The 27,432-nt window shown below is 42.2% G+C and overlaps 1 protein-coding gene across 3 annotated transcripts in view; it reads right to left on the reverse strand.

Moving 5' to 3' along the window:
• The window catches only part of LOC127367824 (MAM domain-containing glycosylphosphatidylinositol anchor protein 2-like), a 165,226-nt gene extending 143,234 nt beyond the window's left edge, over window positions 1-21,992 (reverse strand). For 2 of the 3 annotated variants that reach the window (XM_051407966.1, XM_051407965.1), the window contains exon 1: window positions 20,866-21,991. In XM_051407966.1, the coding sequence (XP_051263926.1) occupies window positions 20,866-20,938 (73 nt within the window). In that variant the 5' untranslated portion in view covers window positions 20,939-21,991. Of the gene's footprint in view, window positions 1-20,865 lie in introns of all 3 variants that reach the window. The other variant, XM_051407964.1, reaches the window with a different exon arrangement.
• Window positions 21,993-27,432: the final 5,440 nt, after the last annotated feature.

Consider the following 27,432-nt stretch of genomic DNA (forward strand, 5'->3'; position numbering starts at 1 on the left):
GGCCATCACATGTTAGGCTTGAGGAGACTAAAACAAACTACACCCACTGCAGGAGAGGAGCATGTGTCAGTTTTGTTCATTTCACGCACAGTAAACTGCGTCTGATTGTGCCATGTCACCCTGTTGCACTGAATCGGTGTCTGCACGTGCATACCTGTGCATGTGTGCGGGCACTATGTGCAGGCGTGACTGTATCTGCTGTAGAGAATCACATTTTTGGATTCACTCCATTTCACACTGTAATTGAGATAAGTGCCTTTGTCCTGATCATCCATCCAGAAAACACAGAGGGAGTAAATCAATGTCCAGTCATAAAGCCTAAAGGGTCAAAGGGGAGGTCTGGTGTTGGACAGTGTTAGTCAAAGTATATCATTTCCAGGCAAGGCCCGAGCACCTGAAGTTAAAGTTTACTGTTTTTGGACGGGTGGAGCACACGAGGAAGGGACAATGTATAATAACATGGCTTTCACTCAACTGGATTAGCAAGACTTGAATGATCAGATGTCCACTGAAGAGCTTGACTATCACCCAACCATCTTTAAATCATGTGAAAGAGACCAAGGCAAGTTTTTGAATTGGTCTACTGAGAGAAAATACCCAAGAATTAAGTAATTTATCAATAAATAGACATATAATTCTTGATTAGCTCTAACCATCTTGCCGTTAAATTGACTCATTTGGGATTGGCGCTAGGGGGGATATGGGCAAAAATAATATCTCAATATTTTTGGGATTTTGGCGATAACGATAATCAGTCGATATCCTTTAAAATGTGATTAGAATTGTCGAGCTGGACTGGTCCACCAAACGCGTTTACAGCGCTGAGAGACTCAAAACTCATTTCCGAGCGCCCAGCGGTGTTAAAAGTTGAACAGATTTCAACTTGAAGCGCTGAGCTCGCGCTAAAAACCGTCTCCGCGACATCTTTTACCGCTAAGGCGCAGCGCTCTGAACGCGAAGCCCAGGACCCACGTCTCGGCACTAAATCATCTGAAGTACCGGTAGCTTCAGGGCGGAGGTCTTGCATTTTCTCTCTCATCATCAACGCGCTCAAACTGTTGCAAGGAGGATGCTAGCAGAGGTCACGTGATCACGCCATGTGATCACGTAGGCCACAGTTGTGTGACGAATCCTGCCATGCTGTAGAGAGCCTGCTGCACGTTATTAATGAATGTGAGGAGTTTCCGCGGGCGTTTCATTGTTTTTGTCGAAGTAATTTAAATACTGATAATGGAAATTTGCACATCGTCAAAACAACAATGACGATATTATCCAAACGATATATATCGCCCACCTCAATGGCGCCCAGGATCTCTGGCACACAGCAGAGGATATATGATGAAAAGCAGACCCGGAAAAAAACATGCACCAACCAGCTTCTTGTGACAGGCAATAATCATTATGCACAAGTGACAAGCGTTTGATAGTTCACAGGATCCACCAGAGAAAGTCCTACTACCCCAGAAGGCAAGTCCCCCCCCCCCCGCAAGCAAAACCTCTGCTTCACCAAATAGGCATGTGCCCCACAATGCATACATAATAAAGTTTTTGGAACTGATGGACCCACTAAGTAACCAACAGAATGACTCATAATGGCTCATGATTCAGCTAAAATCACTGTGAAACTGAAGTGAAACTAAACCAGATTAATGAGACTTTCAGATGGCATTTAAAGTACCGTTTGTGCATATTTCATGTGCACTAAAGCAAACCAACTCCAACACTAAACCTAAGAAATGACAACTTTGCCTCACAATGAGAGGCTTCTAATTATGCTGTCAGCAAATTGCACATTGTTTCTTACACTGCAGTGGGCCATGACATACAGAAGCATGCTGTGACATACAGAGACATAAAAGGCAACCATGTAAAGATATCTTAGTCTCAAGCCTTGCCACTGTGAACCATTCAAAGCTGCCATGTTGACATGAACTCTTCCGGCGGGAGAATTTTACAGTCAGCTTAGTTCGCAGATCATAAAGGCTTTTATTTCCTCGTGCGTTACAGTTCATAGCAATGCACAGAGCTAAATGTGTGCCTATTTGCATGTACATTACATGTCAAGCTTGAGAGCACCCAAGCCAAACTGTTTCCTGCTCTGTACTTAACAGCCCACTCCATGCCACGGGCATGACAGAGCTTCTCTAATAGTCAGTGCTTAGTCAAAGTAGGCATTCCTGAAATGTGAAAATCAATCATGGATGACAGCTCATTTGGGTTTCTACCAGGGGAAGGCAGAGTAAGGGAATAAAAGGGTAGAAATTCCAATTACACAGTTGATGACCATTTGCTCCATGGATATGTGTAACCTCTGGCTGACGTTGTTGACGCCTCCATCCACTTGTATAATGAGCATGCTGTGTGGGCGCAACTTATTCAACAGAGTTTAAAAATCAGAAGAATAAAGTGAGTGCTGCATTGTAAAGAAGATCCAGGTGCTTCTGTGGAGCAGTCAGGAGGGTAAGAGATGAGATCACAGATGGGTATTATCTCGCTGTCACACTGTGACAGGCAAATTATCCCATATAGCTGCTTGAACCTGGCCACCTTTAGCTGATTAGAATAATTAGGGAACAGCATGCTATACTGTCAAATACCTGTCTAAAGCAATATACTGTATACAGTCCATTTTAGTACACAGTGTTTGAGACAAAAGTTCAACTTTAAATGCCAGCAACAAATCAAAAGATGAAATCACCATGCCCCAGACTGACAGCAGCTTACATGACCCATTTAACCTTCTTGCAAGCCATGCAAACCCCACAATCTGTTCATTGGCCCTCCTGTCACCCGTGGACGGAGCGCCACAGCGGCCTGCCATGGAGTCAAACCGCTCAAAACTAATATAATTTTGTCTGGGCAATCTAATAAAACATAAGAGCCATTTCCCCTTTTTTCTGTCCCTCCTGCCCTCTTTCCATATATCCTGGCGGAACCACTATGATTCATAAGAGATGTGGCGGCGGCTTTCAGTATGCGATGAGCGAAAGGCACCTTGGGGAATTTTATGATCCATGACGAAGCGTCCAGGATCATTTTGGATGTATGCATGTGTCACTGCATATTAATAATGGCCTATGTCTCATGAAAGCGCCAGCACACCTTCAAAAGAGATAATTTAATCTTCTCCCTGCTGAGCCTCCTCTCCTCTCCACGCTTGCTAATACTTCCCCTCAGAATCCCAGTCAAAGGAGCCATCGCTTACATTGTGCACCTTGGCTTTAGGATAATAAAAAGAAGAAACAGGAAATGATAGAGGAAGTCAAGCCAACCAGGAGGAGGAAATAAGCCCCAGATTCACAACACCACTGAGGAAGATAAACACAGAGCTGGTGGAGAATCTCTTTTCTTCTCTTTACATATGTAAATTGAGTGGTCATATAACATTATTAAGGAGCTAGTTGTTGAGGAAATTGACTTTTCTACCTTTCTGGGTTATCTATCAGCTGCTGAGAATCATGTGCAGCCACTAAAAATTCCCTCATTAAAAATTACCATCCTGCGGTGCTCTTTCTTTCATCTGTCCCCATTTTGGCAATGTAAGCCGGCAAACAAGCAAAAGAACAAGACAGGGTGCTCTTAAGTGAGCTCCATGTGCCCTTTATATCTCAGAAAGAATTCATTCTCTTTAAAGAGCTGGCGCCCCGCGGTGAAGCCAACAAATGAGGAGAGCATTGTTGGATCCTGGACTTGTTTTGTGGGACAGCAAGCGTTGTCACAGCCAGAGCTGATACTCATTATTCAGTGTCTGCACAGCGTACCGAAAGCTACCGAGGTCGGTAAAACTCAACCACAAAGCTTCACTTTTTATATGTAACGCTACATGATCTAATAACTGCATGTAAAATCAAAGTCGATACGTAATAACCTCAAATGTCCTCCTGTTTTATTGTCGTACATGATGCGTTGGAACCAGTTAACCTCCGTCCAATGGAAGTCGTCTCCAATGAAACCAGTCGTAAAATAGCTTCCATTACATAAACAGATTGTCCAGCATATTCCCTACATACCAATAAAACTTTCGCAGCACGCCGTGGCCACATATTAGCACGCATGATGACATACCGCTGTTAACAATAGGGTAATGTCAGCTGATGATGTAAGTGCATTAAGAACAGTCGTAAACCTATGAAAAGAGCCATTAATAGTCCATCTAGAGAGCATCCATCCAGAGAAAAAAGCTAAATCAACGTCAACTATCAAATACAACATGGCACAGAATTGCAAATGAATGCAAATCTGGGCTAAATCCTTTCAAATGCTGCAAAGAACACTTAGCATATTAACACAAGTGCTTGATCTCTTGATCTTGATGGGTGTTGACTTAAAAAAGTTTTAAAAGCTTTCCAGTGCAGCATGTGTAACCATTGCCTTTGTGTACTCCTGAATGCCAGTGATTACTGGCTGCTTATTTTTTTCCCAAATTGAGAATATGGTCCATTAATTTTCCTCTTTATCTTTTTTACGGCATTTGGAGTTCAGCTTTTATTGAGAGTGCCAATATATCTGGGGGGTACCACATATCTGAGGGGAGCAGCACTTAAAACAAATGCTTGGAACAAAACAGAGAGTGTTATATGTTAAGGATTTCTGGCAAAGGCATCCGCATTGCATTGTCGCAGCCGGGATTACAAGGCTAAAAACAAGCTGAGAAAATATGAAGAAAGCTTTGCAAATATTAGACAAAGACTTACACGCCTCCCACAAAACTATGCTATTATCACGAACAGAGGCAATCATCTAAATGTATTCAACGAGGCCTGGGAAAAAGAATATACTCTAGTAAATCTGATTTATCGTAACCCTCCATGTGAGGGAAATGCCTAATGGAGTGTGTGGTGGATTCAGCATCTCGTGCCCTTCATCAGCCAGAGGTGTCACTACAGTGCAGGAAAGGATCAGGCAAAGCAGACTGTTACAGGAATTCAGTGATGGATCTTTTTTGACATACTACCTATTTTATTTTTTTATTTTTTTGGGGGCAACTTTGGAGACTGCTGTGAGTCTGTTTTAGGCACAGTCAGAGCTACAGTTAAGGCCAGTGTGTAGGGACACCATCAGGGCTGGGGATGCATAACCAATGAGCCTCTTTGGTTCCCCGCTCTTCATATGAGTGAACACATTAATCATGTACTGTAAGCCAATATAATCCTATTGACTAATACCTATCCGTGCTTCAGTTGCTTCAGACTATCAACAAGACTCCTTAAAGATCTTAGTGAACAAGCGAATATAACCCTAATTTGTATATTCTTGTATATTTCCTTTTATTTCACTACCATCATCCATGTATCCAGTTTTATCTTTTTTGAAAGGCAATTTGTAACTTGTTTTTGAAGTGCTATATAATGTAAGTTATTAGTAACAGTCTATATACTGAATGTATAATGGTTTCAATTCCTTTTTAATTGAAAAGACAGTGAAAACCTGAATAGAGTTCTGATTAAGCATACAGCATTTGCAAACGAGAATATAGAAATGTCTTCATATTTAAATGAACATTTACATATGAATCACGTTCCTATCTGATGTCAAATAAGAAGCAAGGACTTCTTGGCTTTCCAAAAACTAAATAAATAATAGACATGGTACACATGGAGACTATTTGATGTATCTAAAACTTTTATACTTTACATACAAAGCAGAGCTGAAAAGCTGAAGACTACCACTGAGTCAGCCCAGTTCAGACGAAAGACGAAACTATTACAGAATGTTGCAGGGAAAAGTTGCAGCAGTGTGAACTGGCCCATTTCAGCTCAACTCAAGCCGGCTGAGGACGTAGCCTGTGACTCAGCTTGTTAAGTCGCCAGTGGCACGTCACCTGTTCCAACAGCCAACAGCTGGTTGGCTACTGAAAGAGCCTAAAGATCCTCTGTCTCAAGACTTAAATTTGCATAAGCCTGCTGGGTATGGATATCTCCAAATTTGCAACTTTAACAAGTAGCTCACTATCACTATCCTCATTTATATTTTAGGAAGCTACAAATTATATCCAGCTACAAAAAAAAGCCTGAAAAACTCCAGCAGTTAGAATGGAAGTACAGAGAGTCGTTGCTATGGAGATTATACCCCATCTTGTCTATTCGCACTGGGGTTAACTGGCAGGTTTCAGGACACTGCAGACCGGCACATTGTAAGTAGTTGCAAGTCTCAACTTGTGTCGTCATAAATCTTTGATCTGAACACCTCGCTGAAACAGGCTTGACTATAACTGAACAAAACAAGTTTTCTATTACAGGTGTTTCTGTTATTTAGTTCACTCTCTGGAGGGGAAAATGCCAACATTGCACTCAGGGGTGGGTGATATGACAATATGTACATTGAAAGATGATAAAAATGTATATCATATAGGCTTTACAGTAGTACTGGAGTCATCTCTAACATACCTGAGTGAATTAGTCTATTGAGGGCAATGTTGCCAATCAGTGACCATATTGCTTTATGACAATTTTGAATTTCATTTTGGCATCAATGCAGTGAAGTTTCTTGATATGTTTCTTGATGGGTATTTCACTCACTGGCTATAATGACTAAAACATATATAGTACATTTTATGGAAAATCTATTTACATCTTCATGGAAAAAATTATATCTATGTACACACGCATATATATTCCTTTTTCAATCTGTATACCAAACACTTTTTGAGAAAAGCTCAAACGTCTACAACAGTGCTCACTGTTGCAGCAGAACTATGTGTGACCATGCAGTTCTACGCCATAAGTTAATGAGTTTTAGCATATTATTATGTCATCAGCGAGGGCAGTGAGCAATTCCCACAGCTGTTCCCCTTTTGGCTTTTCAATGACGTTATCATCATGGCTGACTCCCACTTCCGTTGCAGCACATAACCTCATAACATGTACAACATGTAACCACTTAATGGTGAAATAAATGAGTCAGAGGCCCCATCTCCCTCCTGTCTTCCCTGCATGTGTGTGCCCGTGAGTGTGTGCGAGAAAGAGTGAGGAGAGAGCAGGGGAGTAAAACACAAACAGGAACAAAAAGCACACCCATGCAAGTGTGATCCTTTCTATGTATGTGTGAATGAACTGCACGGTTCAGAGAGTGCTCTTTTATTCACCCACATCCCTCTCAGTAAACCGTGTTTGTGGCAATGACGAAATTCCCTGCTGTCTTTAAGGTTTCTTTCTGTCGCCACACTCTCACCTCCCCTCCAGAGAGTGGAGGAGGTGAGAGGGAGAAAGCCTAAGCTGTCATCACAGTTTAGATCACTGTCCTGCCTCCACCCCCACTGCCTCCCTTTTGCCCTCCACCCAAACCTCCAGCAGCGTATTATGCAACTTAAAAAACAAGGTCGCGGAAAATATCCAGAAAGGAATCAAAGGAGATAAACAGGAAAGAAACGAAAGGAGAGGAAGACCCTCTTCCTTCTCCCTTTTCCCTTCTCCCTCTCTTTCTGCTTGCGCCCATTGCACTGTGTGATGCAGCGGGAGGTCAGACCACTGGAATGAGAGAGCCTGCAGCGTCTAACGCATACAAATGCCGGCAGACACACATTTGGACACATGGACAAATACAACACTCACACATACACGTGTCAGACACTGGCAGCTCATGATAGTTTCAACATGACATAGTGTATGTGTGTGTGTATATTCAGGTTGCATGCATCACTGTGAAGACTAATACTCACCCGCAGTTAAGATAAAATTTCCCAAACAAGGCATCCTTTTAAATAAGAAACCTTATTTTGAACCCCTCTTTGTCATGCATTATTAATAAGCCTTCTAGTTAAAAAAGTAGCCCTGGTGAGCTACAGAGACGTCACATATTACTTCTGCATTGCACTTGGCATGATCAATACCAACTACTGCAAAGAAGAAAAAAGACAAGTGTGACTAACAAGCAGCAATTTAAAACATATTATTATGAAGTCCACACTGCTATGTAAGGGAATAAATGATGAATGGAGCAGAAGTTGAATATGGTAATGCTCAATTGGTCAAGGAAATTTAAAAGTTTACACTCGACAGTCAAGCTAGCAGTTCTCTGAGGCTGTACTTAGTCACAGCGATGCTTTGAGAGCTATAGCATTTTGATGCAAAGACGATGCTGATATGTGAATGTACAGGATGTCTACAAGTAAGTACAGCTGAGGCTGATGGGAATGTCGTTAGCTTTGCAGGTAGTAAGTCACAAACCTATGTATTGAACAGATAGTTAAAGAATTGCCAACGTTATTACTATTCATCCTGTGGGGGCTGTGAATGCCTGTACCAAGTATCAACGCAATCCATCCAGTTTTCAGGATTTGCTGATTTTTTCAATTTCATATGACTATTAAGTTATCAGTGCTAAAATGAATAATAGACCAGAATATATCATTTGAAAAATAAATCAGTCATTTATCAAGCAGAACATGTCACAGTTACTGCTTGCAGCTTCTAAAATAAGAGAATTTGCTACATTTATCTATTTGACATTACTGTATACTGTATATTGTTGTTAATTTACCTTTTTTTGATTTTGGGCAGGCAAAATATCTCTGGGGTGTTGGGTTGTTGGTCGGACCAATCATGCGATTTCAGAATATCATCCTGGACTTTTTCACACACATTATTCCAGACTAAAGGATTAGGGGTGATAAAAAGAAATTGTTGGTTGCCGCCCAAAAAATTTATACTTTGGTGTCTTAGACTGTTGATCAAAGAAAACAAGCCATTTGAAGACATCTAACATGGCTCTGGGAACTTGTACTGGCATTTTTCACAATTTCCTGACATTTTATATAAAGTCATTAATCAATACAATCAACAGATTACTGGATAATGAAAATAAACACCATAAAATAAACTAACTATAAGAACTTCACATGCTCTGTCATCACTATCCATCCATCATTACCAACACAGCAGCTCATCTCTAAATGAATATTTAGTACGATAATGTGACACTATACAAATCAGTTAATTACTGATTCTCCTGGTTATTTACATGCTAATGTTGTTGTGTCGGCTTGCAGCCATGTTTTTCTTTTTTTTTTGTTAACATTTGCTGTTTGTCATTCGCAAACAGCCAAGCCATCGTTAATTAAATTCAGACTGTGTAAAACTCAATACTATGCCAAGGTTTAGGTACATCTCCACACATCAGGGATAATTTAACACTCTTAATACTTTTGAGCACCTGCCCCAGAGCTGTATCAGGTCTATGAGAGTACAATCAGTTCCCCAAATCCTCTCGAAATAATTGTTAGTGAAAAATCAACAGTTATTAACTGGGAAAACTGTGGTGAGTAGGGTGTGTGTATCCCCAGCTGAATGTCTCCCTATGACTGCCACGCATGTACGGTCATGTCATTACATGTTAATGGGCTTTCCTCTGATGCTACAGCGGAGCAGAGAAACGGAGGCTGTGATGGAGAGAACAGGGAACCATTTGATGTTGCCAGTTGAAAGAATAAGCCTTACTTTGGGTTGTGCTTTCCACAGAGGCATGCTGGGATTGAAAGAGCGCTTGCCCAGGGCTAAAGGGGATTTTTGGTGGGCGTCACACATCCAATTACCTTGGTAGCATCACAGAAATCCACAGGGAATGCGCACACAAACAGACAGATACACACACACACACACACACACACACACACACTCACACTCACACATGTGCAATGCGGGCACCCACGCACACACCAACATGTAAGACACCCACTGCAGGAGGCTCTCACCGCAGAGGGGGCGCAGCCAAATTTCACTACTCTGCTGCTGCTGGATCGGTTGCTACGGAATTCATGAATATTATCAGCATGTGTTGATATGTGGCTTATGATATAAATATGGATAGCAATATGGAAACATCACCTAGGTTCCACCTCTTTGGAGAGCATTATTAATGCATTCAGAGAAGCCATTACTGGATTTGCATGGGCTCTTCTGATGAGCCAAGAGGACCTGCGGATCCACTAATATTTTGAGGTTTATTGGTGCATTTCAAAGCTGTTTTGAAGTCCTCTGTTCTGTTGCAAAAGCTGGGATTTCTAGCTGTTTAATATCCCTACCAACAAACTTTAATAACTGCATGGTCCCACATCTGCACAGCAAACACGTAGACCCATCAAACCAAACTCATTTAAAACACAACATCCTGGAATTAATGCATTCAAACTTTTTCTTTTTTTTCCACTTCTACCTACACAGGTTAATAACTTTAATATTTCCTCTTTCCTTAAACCAGGGACCCGTAGGCCAATGGGAAATCATACTTCACCAGACATTACTATGAAATCGATTTTGTGGTACATTTTTAATTATACAAGATTCGTCATTTCTTTTAATAACGTGATGGAATGGCCTTGAGCACCACTTCTCCCTTATTGAAGCTGATAAATCTCCGATATCTGTGTAGTGTTAAATCACCTATGCCACTAGAGGGGAAATGGCTCCACATTTGGTTAATACACCTACAATATAACCAATTCAAACTTAAAGGTGGGTATCTAAATTAATTTTGGTCAGCGTTTTTATATGTTTTATGGTATATTTTCTTTCTTGTTTGAGTCCCGAATCCAGCCTTAAATTATATAAGCAACATATGAATTCAGTGAGTGAATACTGGTGCTCTGTAGATCCCAAGGACTGGCACAGCAGTCTCCAAGCAATCAACTATAGATTGACTATTGACCAGCAATTTCACACAATCAACCTTACCCCCAACTGAGCTTGGAGGATAAAATCCATGGCTAGTTAGCTCAAGAAAAACTTACTGTTCAGGAAAGCTTTTCTGCTTAGCTCAGAGACCTTTGCTTAAAATTCAAGAGCAGATGAATATAAACTCTGCTTCAAGATGTATTTTAGCAACCTTCTCAAGGTAATCACGCCAATGAAGGGCCACTGGAGAGGTCAAACCAGCCCATTCCTTATTATTAAGATGTCTTAACTGCTAAGAGATGACGCCACTCTTTGAGGCATTTGGTGCACACCCCGAACCAAAGGAGTAATAATATTGCGTGCAAAGGAAAAAGCCAATGTAAGGGCACAGGGAAATAAAATGGAGGGAAATGGGGGGAAGTAGAAATAATGAAAAGGGGCAGGAGGTCAGCTCGAGCTGTGAATGTGGCATTTGAGGAGGCCTCCTTCAGGGTTCAATCATCTTCAGATGAAACACATCTAAATGACATGAAAGGCGAGTAAAAAGGATTCAAAGTGTGTGTCTCTTTTGAGCACATTGCAAAAGACTGTGCATCTTATCCATATCATGATCACAGTTTTTCTTGCTCTGGTAAAAATTGCCTTAACTTGCATTAACTAACAGCATCACACACAGAATGACAAGATATGATCAACTGAAAATTCATTAGGGAAAAGCATCAGATTTCCAACCAGAACTCATGCTGCATATAATACAATTTCACCATGCAACAGCAATTTTGAAATAACCCACTATTTGACTTGTGTTTAATATGCAAAGTTTTAATTTGGTGAAGCTCGTGTTACTGTCAGTATGTAACTATAATGATTTGATTTGCCTATTACAATAAAAAACATCAGCTCAAAGAAAAAGACCTATGCCATGAACGGTTGATGTGCACCTTTGTTGAGGCCAGGGGAGAGCAAACCAAATCAACTGAGAATTTCACTGAAGCCACAAAAGCGTGGGCAGATTCTTCCGCCGTTTGTGGCAAGGGAGAAGCTCTCCAGAAGGAAGCACACCTCATGCTGTGCAGATACGTATAGACTGGGTCATGAGCCAGATTAGATTGCTAATAACTGAAGAGTTAAATCGCTTTTCACAGATTCTGGACTTATTTAACTGTTATCAGTGTATTGCTCTCAGTAGCTGTATAGGAAGTAATTCCTATACAGTAATATTGTACAAATATAACTCCAGGTAAAAGGACTATGAAGTGCAAAGCTTCTGCTGCAACAGCCTGAATAAAGACAAGAAGGCAGACAATCAGAACTGGGCGAGAACTCCAACATCTGCATTAAATCTCGCTCTTAGATTTTTTTCTCCACTTAGTGAAATCTCAGTAGAGAAGTGCTTTGCCTACTCCAGATAACTCTGCTTGCTTTGCCATAGGAAGCCATTAACTGACAGTACACGGCTTGAGGTTATCCCCATGGGTATAACAGCCTCTGGGATATACTGTGTCTGGCAGAGAGATGAAGGGAGCATGACGCTAAAGAGATTAGCTATTACATTGTGAATTTCTGTTAGAAGAATAAGGTTTTTAGAGACTATTGAGGGATACACATAAAGCCAAATAATACAAAAAAAGGTTCAACAGACAGTTAGATATCCCTTTAAAAGAGGTAGGAGGTTTAGTAAGTGTAAAAGCGCACATAATGACTGCATCGCATGTTCGCAGGCACTTCAAGGCACGTTCAGCATCCATGATGAGACTCGCTCAGACGGGCTGATGTGTGAACGTGGTGATAAATCACATTGCTAAATTAATATCTCAGCAAAGTATTGCCCTAGATAGATGAAAAAGCACACACGCACACAGAAAAAGAGCACACATGCTCCAGCCCCCCCCCAACCCCCTACACACAAACACACACACACACACAAACTGCATGTTCATCTGTGTTGAAATTTCACAGTGCCTCTGCAGAACCACGGCACAACTCCACAGTCTCCTTTTGCCAGTAGGGGAATGACTAGATTTGAAAGAAGAGGGAAAAATGGATATCTGTGGGGGGTTCTTTTGTGCCATTTGCGTGGGTGGGCGGAGTGGGGAGGTATGGTTATGATGGCAGTCTTATGCAGGGGCATCGCTGTGTACGGCTTCCATGCTGTCTGGCTGTTTGGTGTTGGTTTTGAAGCCAGAGACTACTGAAGGCGTCATTGTCAACACTTTTAATGTAATAAGGTTTACTTCGCCACTGTTCCTGCTTGTCAGAGAAGCTTAAGCATCAGTAAGTAGGCCCCTTCCTATAGTTGCCTCGCAGCAATGAAATGGTGGTTATTTTTGAAGACACAAATTCAGCCCCCCCACACACAGAACCTACAACACCCTACACAATCCAACCCCCCCCCCAACAGCAATCTCATCTGCTCTTGTGCACAATTGTAAGGCTGCTGCGAGGAGCTCGCGTTTCTGCAATCACTTCACATTTGTTTCAGCGATTGATTTCCTGGCATGTGAGGGGAAGGAGAGAATGAGCGAGTGGGTAGGCAGCGAGAAAGGCAGGGGAGGAGTGAGGAGAGGGAGGCAACAGGGAAGTCAGAGGATGTGCAATGCCAGGCTCACATACTGTCACCATGACAACAGACATCACTTCACAGGAGCAGCACTTAGGATGCCTGTGTGGGCTGAAGTGACATAGTTGAAGGTTGGCATTAGCCTCTTGTGGGTGCCACAACGCACCAATCCTCTCCTGGCTTGCTTTTTTTTGCTTTATTTCCTCCACGGTGCTGCTAAAAGGCGCCCTGTTGCTCTTGCCAGATACCTATTGGGATTGCAGAGTGATTTGTACTTTATGTGTGTAAATGCGGGTCCTGCCAGTTTGGCTTAACAAAGACAATTCAATTGACTGAAGTGTGTAAGGGAAGACGGGAGGAGACATTCATATTCAATGAGCCCTTTTCATCATTTGCGTCACTTTGAAGCTGGCTAGCATGTATAATTCTCTGTGATTTGAAGTGATGCCAATCATGGAAATGATAACTTGAGGTACAGAAACTACAGACTCTAAAAAGGATCCATTTTAGCTGCTAATCCCGCTTTTCATTAAAAAAAAAAATCTGTAACAGTTTATGTGGGTATGCAATTGATATGTTTTAATGCAAATGTGATGTATGACTCATCAAGATCTAATGCAATGTATTCATGGATTAGTTAATAAAACCTAATGTTAATAACTGATAAAAATGTATGTCAATTTACAAAATGAATACATTAATTAACATTTCATTACATTTTCTATAAACCAGCTAAAGGGACATAAGCCTCTCCACAAGCATAAATGTACCTGTTTCTTCTCTTTGTGCACAAATTATATACAGGGTTGAAAGGATTTTGGTTTGCTCTTATCAGCATTCAGCATGTATGGCTGCATGCCTTGCGCTCTACATCTTGTTTATCCATTCACATACAGTAGATACAGTACAGTATTTATGAGCTGCAAAACTGTAACTCCTGTAAGAGGCATGACTGCATTATGGAAGCATGGATGTGTGTAACATCCAGCAAGTGGCATTTCAGCAAAAAGAAAAAAAAAAATATATATATATTAATGAATATTTAACTTAATGGAGAGTAAATGGGTTTAAACTGAACAGAAAATGTAAAACTCTAAAACTGCAACACAAAGCTGAGCTCTGGCACATATGGGGGGGATCATGCTTAAGCCTATGAGGTTTATACTCTATTGTTTTCATTACAATTCTAATTTACCTCAGAAACTGTCTTGGAGCAACCGCTAAAGTGGGTAGGTTTCTAATCCCCCCAGACATTCGTTCTAGAAAATTTGCACTGATCGGACACGTGGTGGCGCTATAAGGGTAAGGTAAAAGTTTAACCCTTTTTCTTCCAGCTCCAGTCAGGTCTTTCTCCCGGGCAATTTATGTTTGTGGTCAACCACATGAAGGTGCATTCATTTAGTGACAGAATATAATCGAGTACCTTAAATCAAGTTTTGAGGTACTTGGAGTCAAATATTTTCATTTTATGCTGCTCTATTCTTCTTTTTACTCCACTACATTTATCTGTGCTGTAGCTTCTAGTTACTTTGCAAATAAAAGGCTGTGCACAGCCAAGCAGCTGTTTTCAATTACTCTGGCTAATAAGACCTCAGCAGGTGCACTGGGTGGAGCTGGGAGTTACATAAAATCACCAAACTTTATGCACTAATAAGAAGCATAACAGGGTAAGTTGCCCCCATCCCAAGGGTACAACACAATCAACTAAAGAGTGAGGAAGATGTCAATCAAACTCAGCTCGCCTGTCCTGGGAAAAGGTCTAATTATGGAACATAAGTGGAACCACCTGTGATGGTGGACTACGGGTGTGCGAGGGACTTAATATTACACATACACATTTAATTTGACCACTTTATAAAATATGATGAATTATTATTCGTTTTATCACCTCCAAAGTGGAAACTGAAACTAATTTGAAAAATAAGATTCAGTGTTTTCATTAAATCAGATTCAGTCAGATTAAACTCTCAGTGGATGTAAATCATCACCTGTTGACTATGGGGAACGTGCTGTTATGCTAATGTTGTGGCTGTGAATTACAGTGAGCAGCTGATTTTTTTGAACATATTTTCAAGGCTTTTTTTAAAAATAATTAGGATTACTATGAAGCATAGCGCAACCAGGAAATGACAGAAGGGCAGAGATATGGGGGATGATGAATGCTACACAGGTTCGTGGCTGGACTTGAACCAGTGACACTGCCTAAACCCCTTGGCTAATTGGACGCTATTCTTACTAACATTTTATCTTTCAAGCATAATGAGCAATAAATTATTAATTCTGGTCAAACTTAGTCTTAACCATCTTCAGGAAAAACATTAGGCATTCTGTATTTTAAAAAATGGCAAGAGATATCGGAAGGAAGCACAATGCAATGCCAATGGGAGTCTTATCCCAAGAATCTACATCTGCCACGAGTCAAAACTGACCACTTTGGCTTCTTAAAGCAAGATATTGTAGCTTTAATTTATTGGAGTCGGTCCATGTGTCAGTCAACATGAGGAAATGAACAATATTACATGGCATGAAAAAACACTACAGATAAAAGCCTTGATGCTGTATAAGGTAATATTAGGAGGACCAAGGACATTTAAGATTTAAATCTTGTTTTTAATGATCCAGATGACAAACAGCCACTTCATCAGAATGTCAGGAGACAAATGGAAAAAAAATATCAGTTCTGGTTAAGTACGAGCCTTTTTTCTGCAGGTTAGAGGCCACACCAGACTTCATTATAAGTGCAGAATTACTTCTGATTCTAAATAAACCGCGGCACAAGGCTGGTCTACTCATGCACCAGAACAGGACTTAATGAATGAATGACTACAAGATCATTAGCAGCAGCTTTCTGTCCTCTGCACAGGACAGAGCAGGACAAGTAGCTCAGGGTTTGGGGATGTGGGCTTAACAGCTGAAGCAGCAAGCCAGGTTACAATAAGCTTCTTTGGTCCGCGGTGGGGATTTGGCCTTGAATGATCCAGAGGTAAATTGTGTTCCTGAACTCATCCAAATCCTCACAGTAGAAGGAAGAAAGTATTACAGCTGCTCATGATGTGTGCAAAGTAGCCAAAGCTACATTACACTTTTTTAGTTTTGAACACAAATCATCAAGAAAAATATTACAGTCTGTGAACATCCACACCGACAAATATGTTCCATTCATCTTTGCTTTGAACTATGCATAAGAAAAAAGGAACGGAACTGCTTATTTTCTGTGCTGAGGACATTGCAGTAGTTGACAATGCTGTTAAAATCCTCACTACAACCATGAAGTTCACAGCTCCATTTTCCATTTTGCCTATACTGCCAAACTACACAGAGCTACATCTTTCAAAATAGCTAAAGGGGGGCAGAGAAAGGGCAAAACTGAGAGTGGCATCCTTCCAGTGGAGAGTGTCACCCCGCAACACACACACAGACCGCATTAAACACAGGCAACGTGACCTCTCGGATTCACAGCTAAACAGGAAGTCACGCAGATACAATTAAAGGGGCACTTCACTGATTTTGCATATATGAGTAAAAGTATGACTCAGCGTGTGAAAAAAGTTTCTGTAATTACTTCTGCGGAGGAGCTTCCTAAAGTGTGAGAAAATAACCCTGATGGTGTCACAGTGATGTCATCGGGATAATCTTGGCTTTGACTTTGAGATTACAAATTTATAACAGAGAGCCTCCAATTAAAACTGGGAGCATTACATTTGAAAGACATGGGCTTTCAACAGACAGGGAGGGTCAAATGAAATGATGCTCTTGGTTAAACTGTGGGAAATGTAGGACCCAGTGGTTTTTGAATCTAGAGCCAATCTAGGGACTAAAAGTCAGGATATCCAGGCCTCTGTTGCTTCAAGTTTTGCAATTTTTCTTAAATATGTCTCTCACAAGTCCCCATAACTTATGGATGGGCCATACTAAATAGGTGGAGTACCCCTTCAATTTGAACTTGGAGAGAATCGGACGTGTGGTTTTCAAAATTCACCACACTCTGAACAGCTGTTTCACCTTAATCACACTGTATTGGAGTATTAATATAACACTGTAAAAGATTATCTGTTGAACAGTGAGCACAGCAGGAGTGCTTCAGTTTAAGTTCAAACATTGTCTCTGCAGTGTATATTCACTGCCAGTCTCAGAGGACTCGGCCCAAAGAGAACTGACATTCAGTATGATTAAGTTGGTGCTATCTGAAGCCCCACCCAGGGGTACATAGTAATCCCCAACGCGCACCTCACGCTGTTCTACTGCAACGAATTACTTCCTCTGTGCTGTACCCAGCTGTATATCCTCATTTGCCTCTGATTGAAGCACATATACTGTAGACGTCCATCCGCTGTTCTGTTCCCCCGAGGGTAATGGAGGGAGAGACAGGTGGAGGAGAGAGACAGGCATGGGTATAGGGACTGTGAGTGGGAGGGCAGCCGAAGAGATAGAGTTATCCGTGGTCTCATTACGGTGGGAAATGTGAGGGTCCCGATCCAAGGGAATGATGAAGGACTCTGTGGAGGAGGCCTCTGAGAACCAACAAAGACGGCTTTAGTTTCACTGGCAGAATGCATTTGCATAGCTTAGAAGCCAAAGCGTCTGAACCGGGGCTCATGAAAAGAAACTCCAGCAATTGGTTGGACTTCAATGCAAACGAGAGGGAGCGAGAGACAGAAAGAGAGAGAGAGAGGGAGAAGTGGGATGGGAGAAAAAGCAGTAGGGAACTTTTTCTCTTCAGTAGCACAACACAAAACGAGATCAGGAACATCTGCACATCCCATGGAGGTTGTCGCTGAGTGACTTTGATGCAAAGAGAACATACTGAAGGCGGTACATCTCCAGATAAAGTAACATGCAGAAAAACACTTCCATGCCATTGTAAGAGTCATGTTCTATTAGTGCAGTTTAGTTTTTAGCAATGTAAATGCCAATGAGAATATTTAGCAGGTTTGTAGCTTCTAGGTCCATTTGCCGGTATGGAAGAGCAGCTGCTGGCCTATTGGAGCTGTGGAGAGCAACACGGAGATGAGCAGAGGTCGAGATAATAGAGCAATCTCCTGGAGAAGGGTGTGTGTGTGGGGTAAAACCAACGAGAAAAGAGAGACACACTCCAAGGGAAGGGGAAGAGGGGGGAAAAAAGAAGAGGAAAAGATAAGGAGAGCAGGACAGAGAAAGAGTGGAGCAGATGTCGTACTTTAGTGGTGTCTCCTTTTTTCCCTCTGTGGCCTGGAGTCATGGAGGGATGACTAGCCTTCATCAATCCTCTTTAATGACTCTGGCAGCACCACTTAACGCACTAGTATGTGATTTCTTCATTACTACATCATGATTCTACCATTTAGTCGGCGCCGATGACGTACACCGATGCTCGGGGATGAAAATAATCGTCGAAAGTCTCATTTTCGCAAACCGTCCCATTAATCTGCTCTTTGGTCAATTTGGAAATCTGGGAAGGAAAGTGCTAGCCGATGCTTCGGACGCAACACAAAAGATGATGGAATCCAGCGATAAAAAAAAAAAATACGATACATGATAGATAAGACCAGAGCAAAGAATTCAGGCCTTGTCCTCTATAAAACCCACACACACTCCTTCACGTGTCAAAACCTTTGGTGCATACAACGGGAGGAAACACAAAGTGCATGCTAATGTTTTGACACTATCAATGATAAATGTTGACTTTTGAATCTCGCCAGTACATCTTCATTCAGACCAACTCCCTTGAGATGTGCAGTATGCTTTAAACATGAGGCGTATGCAGGCCAGTGGCTCCTCACGACTTAAAGTTATGTGATATACAAGTTTGAGTGCATAAACGTCTACCTCTATTATTCTCTATTATATCTATCTATTTATATAAGCCTTTTCTCCTGTTCTGGAGCAAGAAAGCAGGACATATTACACACTTATTGTAGAACAGGTAAAACACCGTAGTGGTGTGTGTGTGGGGGGGGGATGTGCTCAAGGGAATTTTCAGACTGCACAACATACAAGCACAAACACAAGACAGATAAATCCACAAACAATTCCATCTGCTACATCGCCCTGTCTCTTCTGCCGCCGCCGCCACTGCTATAAGCCTTCTAGTCCACACACACCACAATGGAAACACCACGTCGAGCATTATGGGATATGATTCCTTCTAATGAGCTTGCATCTTCATCTGCACACACAGGCTGTAGCAGGGACAGCTTGCTCACACCAAGAATCCGTAGCTTTGATCTGACATTCATATGATCGGTTCTGATGGTTAGCGTCATGCCCGTCTCCTCTGAATATGTGAGCATCTTGGAGAGACCAATTTACTAGATAAGGATATTGACAGTGATTTCTTTATACATCAATGTTTGATGAGAGGTGATGCCCTCAGGCTTCACGCATAACTGTAGGAACTCCAAACAACAACGCCTAGTACTAATCTTACGCTGCCTGGAGAGTGCTTAGAGGTTGGAAGATTTGGTAAAAAATTGGTAAGTGTATGTAACACAGCGATATCTCTGCAACAGGTGCTTGAGGGAGAATGTGGTAATATGAGCTCAACTGTGCACATATATGAGCAGTCATGCTACAGCTGCCTTGACGTGCTGTGATTTATTATCTTATTCACCCTCCTCCCTCTAGAGCAAAAGAATAGATAAAATCTTGGCGCATCATTGGTCAGGTGCAGCACCATGGCTGTTCCTGTCATGCTCACAGTAACCTTTCATTGCTACATCATCTCTGCACACACACACACACACACACACGCACACGCACACACCCTGGCGACAAAAGATCTTTTTTAGTGCTTGGCAACGGCCTCTGAAACACACCATCCCACATCTCTACTTGACCTCACATTCACACCGCACAACCGCTTTGGTCAGAGCCGCTGTCCCTGCCGACAGGTCAGGGCTGTGCACCTCAAGGTTTCCTCTGTGTCCCAATGTTAGTGCACATGAATCATTATTTCCCCACAGTGCTGCTGTCGCTGCAGCCGCTGCTGCCGCCGCTGCTGCGAGGATGACGATTCATATGAGACATCATCTGTGCCACTGGTTGCACAAGCAGACAGGGTAAGAGACAGAAATGTGTGCTCATTGTTAAGTGTATGAGTGTGTGCATGGGAGGGAGAGACAGAGAGAGATCCAGACAGACAGAAGGGAGAGGTAGGAAGATAGATCCACCACACATGATAATAATTCATGACTGTGCGTATATTAAATGCCACTGCTCAGACACACACATTACAGTCCTTATGGTGACATTCAAAAATACATTTGGCCTAATGTAAGACATTTGCCACGTCGACCTTTTGAATCATAATGAACAAATTACATGTATGTAGGTGACCAGTCTGAGAGGCGACAGGCTCCAAGATCAACTCTAGCAGGTTCCACTGTAATAATCTATGACTGCACAATACTAAATTTAGCCTGCTCACCGACCATCATGAGTGATGGATTGGATGAGAAATGGGGGGCTGTGCATGATTGGCTACACATGCGATTTGCTGTATAACCTCAGGGTTGGTGATAACATTTGGAGCCTCTCACTCAAACATGACATTCAGACCTGGTTTGTCACCCATACACGCTTTCTTTTTCTTTTCTTTTTTTTTTCTCCACGGTACCCTGTACGTCTAAAAGGGAATAAGTGGCGATTTGTGTGCGACCACTGTTTTACAAGGTCATGATCACATTTGGTTTCAACAGGAAGCAAATTGCATACACTCACCGTACACTCCTTGGCAACGGATGCCCTCCACGATCAGCGCCAGAAGCCCCAAAACACAGATAATTAGATCCATCCTTTCACGTTAATCTCTGCATATCCAGCTCTCAATGGCAAGAAGTCCTTTCCGGGGCGGTGTAACTGAGGTGCATAGACACAGCACCGCTCCGATCCACAAGTCGATTCAATTTTAGTCTCAGTATTCGCTGTAAAGGTATGTATGGACCCGCAGCAGGCAAACAGGCGGTCAGGTAGTGACGGTTTTGATGTCCGTTGCCATGTAGCGAAAAAACGCTCGCGGCACGGAGACGCCGCGCGGAGGATGCAGGGGGAGCGGGCGGGCGAGCGGGCGGGCGCGAGGAGTGGGCTGCAGAGAGCCCCGGCCTTATAACAAACAACCTCTCCTCGACTCCAGGTGGGTGCGCTCCACTGGTACCGCGTGTCCCTGGACTTTAGCAAAGACCCCCGAGGCACCGCACCGACGGGGGACACTGGAGCTGTCGACTACAGGCAGACGGAGGCTTGGTACCCGCGGACATAGCTCCTCAAAATCCAGCTGTGGTCAGGGCTGGCTCCGCGGATGCTGCTGCTGCCGCTGCGTTGACTGCATGCTGTCAAACGGAGCCATCACCTCTGCTTCAGACACAAACACAAACACAAAAAATAAACCCCACTCACACTGTGAAATTCTCACTGTTTTTTTTAACCTTCTCGGGGGGAGAGGGGGGGGGGCTGTAAAGTCGTCAAACTGCCGCCGCGGAGGCTCGTGCGCTCACACAGTCACATCACGACTGCACACCGACGCCGCGCGCTCGACTCATCTCTCCCGGTGGCAATGACAAGGGGAGGGTGCAGTTGGGTGAGGAGCTGGCGGATGGCTTCTCCAGAACTCCTCGGCGATCGCCTGCTGTTGTCTCAAGCGTTATGAGACCACTTTTTCTAATGAATTCACGCGACGGTAGGAGCCGGATGTGCCCGCCGTGGAGCCAGTTGAGCATCAGTCACGTTGCGCAATACGTGCTACGGAGACCGAGTGGCACCGCAACCGGTCTGTGGCTACGTCAAGAGGTGCGTGGCTTCCAGCGCTCATCTGTATGGGAGGCTTCGCTCAGCGTCAGGAAAGGCATGAGAGGCGCAGCTGCTGGATGCTGGGAGAGAGAGAGAGAGAGAGAGGGAGAGAGGGGGGAGAGAGAGGCGGGGAGATGGGACCATTGGAATTCAGGAGATCCAGCTTTGACAGACCTTTGCAATCAACACCACGACGCCACAGTCTATACTCCTGTCTGCTCATGTTCCACCATGCTCCCTTTATCAGACAGGCAGGATGAGATGCTGTCTGTCATGTAGCATTCATCTGCTACATCAGATTTCTTTGGCCTGAAACAGTGAGATGTCTATGTTATCCACCCAAAGCACACCCACACACCCACACATACACACACATTGCTGCTGCTGCTGCTGCCACAGGCCTACATGTTTTTGGCAACTTTTTAGCAATACATAACTTTTTAAGTTTTTTAAAAGTACGGCTAAGTGGTTCCCAAATGGGGTCCCAGTGTGCCCTCAGGGGTCCTGCTGGCAGTTTCCAGGGGGCTCCTGCGAAATGAGAGAATTCCATTTCAATATATTTAATTTTGTCATATTTAATTACTAGAAATACCCCAATTAAAAACGTGTATTCTAACCGTTCTGACCACAGCTTTCACCTCACCATTGTCCTCAAAGTGCAGTGCTGACTAATGCTCAGACAGACCATTTCAAAGCAATATAAACACTATATTATATAAATGGCTCCACTTTATTGTATTTCCTGTTGAAGTGTTTGGTAATATCAATGCTGGCACACTTCTAAAAGTTGGACTATAGCTGTTTCCTAGCAACACCATTTAAATTAAATGGTTTTAATTAGCATATTTACCTCAGTGCAGAAGCAAATGTTATACTTTTGGGACAAATGGGGAGGAATGTCAAGAGCCACAGTTTGAGTCTGGATCAAGCACACGGTTTTGATTCATCTCCAAATTAGGTGTCCTTGTGATGTCAAATAATGTAGTTGTGATTTATATCCACCATACACTAAAAAAAGTGACATATCTATATTGTTTTCTGGTATTTTGTATCTCAAGTTTAAGTAGACTGCTCGACTGAGTCCAGAATCCGATCAGTTTCTCCTCAAAACTGTAACCTTGTCTTGACAAGTAATTTATCTTCTACCAAGTGCTGAATTTTCCTTTGAATCAAGTTTTAAAATCCGTATGTCAAGTTGTAATAGAAAAGAAATACTATCAGAAGCAGAGACACTGTCCTTAGAGGGCCCCATCTTTATAGGCAGCTGGGGATCAGTGGGGGAAGTGACTATTGGAGCACCAGTGGGTGGTTTGGCGCCATCTACAGGACTCCATTAAACAAATCCATAATCATGCAGTCATTGGGGGTTATGCCCAGTTTGTGACCAGGCTATAACTTTGATTGCACATGCTAACTGTTTAAAATGGAAATAAAGATGACATCATGAGTATTTCATTGCCTCATGAGGTTTCCATCATTGTTACTCAGCTGAGCTGTCAATATCTGATCCTTAGACGAGGACCCGGGAACAGAAGAGCAAAATGAATTTAGTGGAGTTAATATTTGATATAGGCTATTCTAAATTTAATTTCAGAATCTAAATGATTCATTCTGTCCATTCCTTTTACACTGTCATTAGTGGCGGCCTTGAACGCCCGAGTGGTGGAGCAGGGAAGATAGCAACAGTCCTTTTTTTAAATGTTTCAGATCTTATTTTCCGCCAATGACTGGCTTTGTTTTATCCCAAGGTGTGTGAAGCGGAGAGCTCTATAATTTTATCGTCTCTTTAATTCAGGACGTTTAACTGTCTCTTGCTCTTCGTCTTTTCACTCCGTCAGTGTGAGAGTATACAGCGTGTCCGTGTGCCTGCATTTTTTTGCAAGTGGACGCAAAGTGGTCGTCATTGCCAGACAAATAAATAAAAACCTCAGTTCAACAGGCCATTTAATATTGAGTGTTCACTTAAGGTTGAATTGAAAAAAAAAATTGCTGGTTGAAGGATATTTGGCAACAGTTTGGACATGAATTTAAGTCATGTCCCAACAAGTATAGAAATGTGTGTATTTTGTCATATAGCATTGAGTGTGTGTTGTCGTTCATCCTCCCACCGGTTTGTTGCTCATCATTATGTTCATTACTGCACCTTTGCGTCAACCATCCAATATGGACCGGAGCAGGAGACCACCGTGGAAGCTTAGATTCTAACTCCCCATCTGCCTATTGTGGATAAATCTGCTCTCAGCTTACCCCCCCCCCATCTTCTCCTTCCCTGCTGGAATATAATGCATCCCTTCTTTATCCAAGATGTCTGATGCTACTACACTGCACTGACATTGGAGGGAATGCGATTATGGAGCTCATTGTGTGTACAGCATCTTCATCTAGTATCATGACGGGGTTTATAAATGTAATATGCCCTTAGTACTATTGTAGTTGGAGCTGTATGACATTTCACTAAATGTATTCAGTCCTACGGTGCACGAGCTGTTGGATATGATATGAAACGAGACAATTTGGCATTTGGGGGAAGCCTCTGTGGGCTTCGTGTCCGTCGTCAAACACAGCACATCTAGATGATGTCATACAGAAAGGTATAATACAAGGCCCGGGTCAGAGAGAGGAGTGTGTATCTGGGAGTGTCTGAGAAAGAACATAGGAGAGTTATGGCTTTGGTACAATATTCTGCTCTGGTTGGCATCACACATGAGCAAATCTCAAACGGAACAACATGTATTTTTCCATCTCGCTGCCTTAAAAGCCATGTAACAGCCAGTGGCCACCTGTGGAAGCTATTCCACCGACTCCTGCTATGTCCGGTTACTGTTGCTTCATTAAAATTGCCAGCGTCATTTTTTGAATGTGTATTTGAATTGAATGATTACTTTATACTTCTATCTGGCAAGCAGGAGAGATGTCATTTGGCAACACCCTGAGGGAATTGTGTGATAGAAATTACACACACCCAAGCGTTTGGATACAAAAGACTGCAATTACCTTTTCCATTTGAACAACCAGTAGAGTCATTAAGCATGCTGTGGAAATCTGCTAAATCCAGGGTACAAGCACCCATTGGGCGGATATATACAGATATACATTTTTGGTCGTCACTCAAAAAATTGCACATGCCTGACTTCCCGCCAACCCCACATGCATATTAGCTACAGTACGCATACTCCCAGGACACAGGCAAAGCATCCCCCAGTGTGCCACTGTTGACGAATGTTTCACTTAGAAAATAGGTCACCTCCGAGCTGGCAGAAAGATTTTAGAAGGGCCGAAATTCAAAAAGTGGGCAGATGATTTGGTTTCCCCGTGTCGTGATTTGTTTACAGTGCGGTAATGCCTTGCATGTGGCTTATCCAAGACCAGCTTGAAGGAAAGAGACAGTGGGTAAAAATGCTTCCAACAAGAAAATCGTGACTTTCCATGCTGCAGTTTAAAAAGATGCAAAAGCTAAGTGCAATCCTTCTTCCAATGAAAAGTGTGGCACTGATGAGTTAATGCACACTTTCTCTGTTGATTCTTTTCTTTCTTTTATGTTAATAGCATCTAGACCGCATCTGTTCTTAATGCTCTCGCATGCCCTTCCACATGAAAAGAGCTGAATCTATTTAGATTCCACGTTTTTAGTTCCCTGCCTGTAGAAGAAATTACCATCTTCAGCACACTCTTTTAACATGGACTAGTGTAAGATCTCATGCAGAGAGGCAGGCCTTAGCCTGACTATAAAAACAAAAGGCAGTTCTGACAGGCATGACGCGAGTTTTTATTCTACAAATGTTCCCTCAGACAACCCCGTTTTCCCTGGGTAGCGGCACTTTGACATACTCAGTATTCAAGGCAACAGGAAGCCTGTCGGCAGTATTTACACACATAACTGGGGTGAAAAGAGGTAGATTTCACAATGAGGTGCAGCGGTTCATGGCAGCTGGTATCAAGATGCCGTCAGAATCCAGAAACCGCAGGCCTTTGTGATGGTCCCTGGTGAGATATCAGGGTTGGTCTCCTCAGAGGTTGAATTGTCAATGAATTCAGTGAAGTGGTGTGAAGTTACCTGCACGTTTGAAGCTTTGTGAAAACCTGCCACCACTGTACGAAATGTGTCGGGCTCACAAGCGTGGCCTCAACACTTTAATTTGCTTTAAGAGGAGTTTTTATGACGCCCGACTACACTCTGATTAAACTCTCCACAAATCAATTTATTCATCTGTCTATAGTATGATTAAAAATATATGTTTTTTCTCTTTTAAGTCTTAATTTAACTATACTGCAGCTGTCTACTTTCAACACAGGACAACTTCCTATTGGCCTATTGATCAGCTGCACTCCCAAGTGATTCGCCCCAACTCAGATTGATTCTGTCACAGCTGTTTTGGTGAGACAGCAGCAGAGTTAACACGGCATGCTAATTAAGCTGCATGATCCTACTTTACCAATTAAATGGCCCGACACTCGACACCATACACAGGCAATTGAGATTTGTTTCATTCAAAGGTTATGAAGCAATGCATCAAATAAATGGACAGTGTGAAGATGATCTATGGATGAAATTGTAAAGGAAAACATGCTGCTGCAGATTTTCTTCACATTGTCAACCATCGGCGCAGTTCTTGATAACATTATGTAATTTACTTCTGATTATGTGAATATATTTTAGTAACCCCCCCTGTTTAGCAGTTATAATCAATAGATACATTGTTTATTAACACTATAATGTGGTTGTATCCAATATAAGGCCCTTTTAAAGAGTTTATAATATATTTGTTAACCACAGTTAATAATTGAAAACATAACAGTGCTGTAATCATATTTGCCAATATATGATTCCATATAAAACAAACTGATAGTGTTTTAAAACATAAACTATTTATATACATGTGCAAATCACTCGCAGGTTTAAATATGTGTTCAAAATTCATGCCACGTGGAGCTTAAAGGTCAGGTTTTGTTTGCTTTTGTTTGGTTCACTAGACTTCATTTGGGAGCTGTAAGCAGCATCTCATGGCCTTCATCAGCAGATGTAATGTAATGTATATACATAAGTAGCAATATAATTAAATACATATAGATATTTTAAATGATTACAACTGTCAATCATTCAACTTTACACACCTTTAGTGTTATAAGTGTTAACAAATGCATTCAGAACATGCATAAAACACTTATGTCTTCATATTTGCAGACAACTACATAATAGTATGTTATAAACCATTGTGTTCGCTGCTTTTTTTTATAAATTAATATTGAAATCATAAAAATATGTTTCATTTTTCCTTCTATTACAACATGCCCATCAAGATAAGATGGTTATACCAAGAAATTTCCATATGTTGTTTAAACAAGAAAAAGATTAACCCACCCACACGACAGTAAGTCGTGGATGGAATACATCAGCTGTTCACAATGCATAAAATTCCCCAATATAGCAGAAGAGGTCGCAGTCCAGAGAAGATTCTGTTATATTTACTGGTGTACCCAACACCATCGATGCAATTGGCTGCA

This window comes from Dicentrarchus labrax, unplaced genomic scaffold, assembly GCF_905237075.1.
Source record: "Dicentrarchus labrax unplaced genomic scaffold, dlabrax2021, whole genome shotgun sequence".
Lineage (NCBI taxonomy): Eukaryota > Metazoa > Chordata > Actinopteri > Moronidae > Dicentrarchus > Dicentrarchus labrax.